Raw genomic sequence first — 4,041 nt, 5'->3', positions numbered from 1 at the left:
AATATGCTGTTACTTAGGAAGCGCAAAAACCACTGCGTAATGGCAACCGATCTCCGATTGCTCCTCTTGACACAACTAATTGGTGTATGCTTATCGGCGCTGGCACAGGCACAGTTGAAGCTACAAATTGCCGATTTACAAGTCGACGCAACACGACGCGAGTACTTCGCCCTACAGGACTCGTTGTGGGATTACTTGAATAGAGACGGTACCAGCAAAAGTTCGCAACTGCGAAAAGTTTACGACTCGCATCGCAAATTTGTTAATGACAACCTACAAAGTAATTTCGAGGTGGGAAAGTATGATATACTAAATCACTACGAATGGAGTCTGCTGGAGCGCGACTTGCTGCAAATCGACAGCGTATTCGGTTACTATAAGGTGCGCTATTCGTATACAAATCAGTGTGAAACATATCGTTACCTTGATATAGAAAGGCCCTATCTAATATTTTTGTTTTTGTACAAAGTGGTTATAAAAGTTTATAAAAACCAAGGATCTTTCTTTGTTGCGAATTTTATCAAAGCCCTGGTTTTTAATAAGCACAAAATCTAATTTAATGATGTAGTTGTTAGTTGTTATTAAATTCTTTTTAGTCGTTAGTGAGTAATCTTCTCACTATTGTACAAAGCGGAATTTCGAAAAAAAAAAATTAGTTAGGACCTTTCTATGTAGTATATTAAGGTAACGTTATGTGCAGTGGGAACGATATGTGGTGACCGCATTTTAAATACTTTATTTCATGCATTTGCAGAATTTCATGACCGAGCACAACAACACAGCTGAGCTAAATGAGCGCGCCGTACTGGACATCTGCGAGACGGCGCTACGTAACGACAACACCTTTTCAATGTCGCGCATTTTCCAGGATGTCGAACTAGTGATGGTGAAGCAAGCACTGTATTACAGAGCAATGCTGGTCAGTTTAAAGTCGCTGTGGGCATATTTTAGGAATGTCCATAGATTCGAATACCAAATGGAACAAAAATGCAATGCTTAAGTAGAGACAGACAGACAGACAGAGTATTTAAGCAGCTGTTCACGAATGTGGCTAGGTGCACATTTCATCGTAATATGCATTTGATTCAGTTATTATCGTAAAAAATTTAAACAAATCACACTATTGAAAATAGAAGCCAGTTAGTTATAACAAATATATGTATATATATTAATTTGCCTGCGAAAAATGCATGGAATTAACTTTGCCTCGACGGGTTTCTACATACTCTATTAAATTTTTAATTTAATTGCATTTGAATGTGTGCGGAGAAACACAGTTAATACAAGCATGGAGCTGATGGAGTTGATTACATACATGCATGCATATGCATTCAAGCAATTTAAAAACATATGCCAATTCTCATAACGCCAATTCGATTGGCAAATCTAGGTAAACAATAAAAATGCATACATATACGCGTTAAAAAACGGTAGAACCATATATATACGTACTTTCTACGTATTAAATTTATGCCTTTTAAACTGTCAGCCCTAAATTGACCACAAACTACGAAATAAGAAAGAACAAAGCAAATAGAGCTGGAATGAAACTACGATATACCAGGGCCTCATAAAGCAACTCAAGTTTCAGCGCCGTTTTTGTGTCTGCAAAAAAAAACCACAGTTGCCATTCGAATAAAAAAGCAAGGCCATGACGATTACCTAGAATTTTTACACATGCACCCTACCCTAACGCGCAAACTGTTTTCAGAAAGTATTTAACAAGCCTAGGTAAACACTTTCTGTATTAAAAATGTTCGTAGATGTGAAAGATCTTTTTATACATACATATTTTTAACATACCATATCGATGGCTGAGTGGAAGATCGACCTATCTCGGCTGCCAGTTCGAAAACGCTCTATCTCAAAAAACTTTTCAAGAACGCCCTATTTCAGAATTTTATTGAAAAACACCCTATCTCAAAATTCGGTTCAAAAATGCCCTATCCCACTTCAAAATGTATTGAAAATATGCTGTTGTAGGGCGTTTTTGAATCGGCAGCTGAGATAGGGCGTTTTTCAAACGAATTCTGAAATAGAGCGTTCTTGAAAAGTTTTTTGAGATAGAATGTTTTCGAACTGGCTGCCGAGATAGGTCGATCTTCCACTCAGCCATCGATATGTATATGCATATGTATAGGCATATATGTACGTATCGGCACACCTAGATCTTAAGTGAGCTAACTCAGAATTCAGATCGGGAAATGTAACTGCTTGGGGATCGTACAAATTCAATGCAATGCGATCCCATTCTTAACAATAAAATGAAAAATTGTTTGTTTACAGGAATCGATGGACCAAATATGCCACACAAAACAATCGGCCCAGCAGTTCCTTAATTCGCTGTATGCGGATATAGCCCTAACCGAACTAAAGGGCTACACTATGATGCAGTTTTCCTGGATGATGTTAAGGATCTACGGCAAAGGTAACTACAATTATGAACCAGAGAGATTACCACTTAAAACTGTATTGATATTTCTATATATTACAGGTAACTTTACACAAGAGGTCGATTTAATGCGCATGGACTTTGAGAAACGAACTGAGCGCACGCTAAAATTATTGCGAGAAGTTATGCGGCGCGCCGATCGCATTGTGTGGCGTTGTGATCCTGCTAAATTTGTACGGGGCAAAAATTACGATGAGGTGACTCGGCTTTTACAGGGCTACATCGAGAATGAAGTTGACTTGAATAAGGAGGAAACCTGCCGTGAGACTTGCGATTTTTACCAATCAACCAGATCGGAGGGTTGCTTTAAAGATCTGTACTGTGCACGCCAACCCAGATGTTCTGGTAAATTGTATCACTGCACATTTGTGGACTCAGACATGTGGGTGTGCCCTGCTGTATGTGTAACGAGCATTACTTATTAAATATTACACATTATTTAAGCGAACTCCTTTTTTTTTATTACAGAGCCGTAATAGTACGCGGCGCTATGAATACATTGAATATGAAAATGGGCGCGTACTTGGTCAGCGATCAGCCTGTGTGCGTGGCACAACAAAGGTAAGAGCACATTCCATACATATGTAGATATATCACTTTCTAAAACTGAAGAGATATTCCTACATAAGAGTGTATTCTGGCACATTCATATACATACATATGTACATATCTACAGGTGGACTCCTGGTGGCGCTATCTTTTCTGGCATTGCAGCTACTGCTTTTGTTTGTGCGATGAGATTAGTATTAAATCTGATCGCTACTTCAATCTTCGCGAAACAGTATCTGATGTGGAAAACAATAAGTAAGCCTCCTTCAAGACATTATTATTGAGCGATTAATGAAATCGGTTTCCTCATTTTCCATATATAAATATTTAGGGTCGTCACTGGCTTACGTTTCGTGAAAAATAATCGTATATTTCACTTACAAATTCAAGAAGGACAACTTTTACCACGAGGTGCCATAAATCGAACTAGCCTCTCTTGGAAGCCGTTTGAAGACTATAAAATATTCGATAGAGACGTGCGTAATGGGCGGGACTATCACACGCTTAGTTTCGAAAGCCGCTCGGTCGACTTGGACGACATCTATACAGACGACAATTCATACGTTGTCGTTGGTGTGCGATTCCGAGTGGTTGGCGCCCATTTGAACGTAGAGGCCAAGCTAGCCGAATACGACTTTAAAGCTGGCCAATTAATAAATCCGGAAATCAATAGCTTTTGGAAATCCAACGACAACACAGATGTTAGCGGCGACCGAAGGTAACTTGGAATGGCATTTACGTGTGAAACAAATATCTTACTAAATGTTCGGTATTTTAAGGCAAAAAATAAATCTCCACAACCCGGATATGTCTACACGCACTATTGTCAAATCTATACCAGACTCTCGACACAACCAGTACATTGACTTTGTCAATACGAGCTTGGAAAAAGATGCTGCGCAAAGCACTGTGCCTTTTATTGATACACAGGAAGTGGTATCCAATCCTCCAGTGCCTCTTTCCGGCCTCGGCATATACCATAAGGGGCAAAGCGGTTATGGCGGTTTTCTTGCACCAAAGATTATGACCTACGATTTTAC

The 4,041-nt window shown here is 39.2% G+C and overlaps 3 protein-coding genes across 4 annotated transcripts in view; 2 read left to right on the top strand and 1 right to left on the bottom strand.

Annotated features, from left to right (window-relative positions):
* Positions 1-4,041, top strand: part of LOC118732740 (E3 ubiquitin-protein ligase Ubr3) — a gene marked incomplete at its 5' end in the record, with an annotated part of 46,387 nt that overhangs the window by 21,843 nt on the left and 20,503 nt on the right.
* LOC118732755 overlaps positions 1-4,041 on the bottom strand; it is a gene marked incomplete at its 3' end in the record, with an annotated part of 8,318 nt that overhangs the window by 4,011 nt on the left and 266 nt on the right. The gene's annotated exons all lie outside the window — the stretch shown is intronic.
* Positions 7-4,036, top strand: LOC118732766 (the record flags this gene model as incomplete). The annotated part of the gene is made up of 8 exons (XM_036461882.1): positions 7-381; positions 755-919; positions 2,287-2,428; positions 2,495-2,850; positions 2,921-3,013; positions 3,129-3,256; positions 3,333-3,719; positions 3,781-4,036. Coding segments are annotated over exons 1-8 (1,869 nt in total), but the record flags the coding sequence as incomplete, so codon positions are not given.

This window comes from Rhagoletis pomonella, unplaced genomic scaffold (assembly GCF_013731165.1).
Source record: "Rhagoletis pomonella isolate Grant_MI unplaced genomic scaffold, Rhpom_1.0 Rhpom_scaffold_00002, whole genome shotgun sequence".
Lineage (NCBI taxonomy): Eukaryota > Metazoa > Arthropoda > Insecta > Diptera > Tephritidae > Rhagoletis > Rhagoletis pomonella.
Note: the sequence above shows the minus strand (reverse complement) of the source record. Positions and strands in the feature narration are given on the sequence as shown.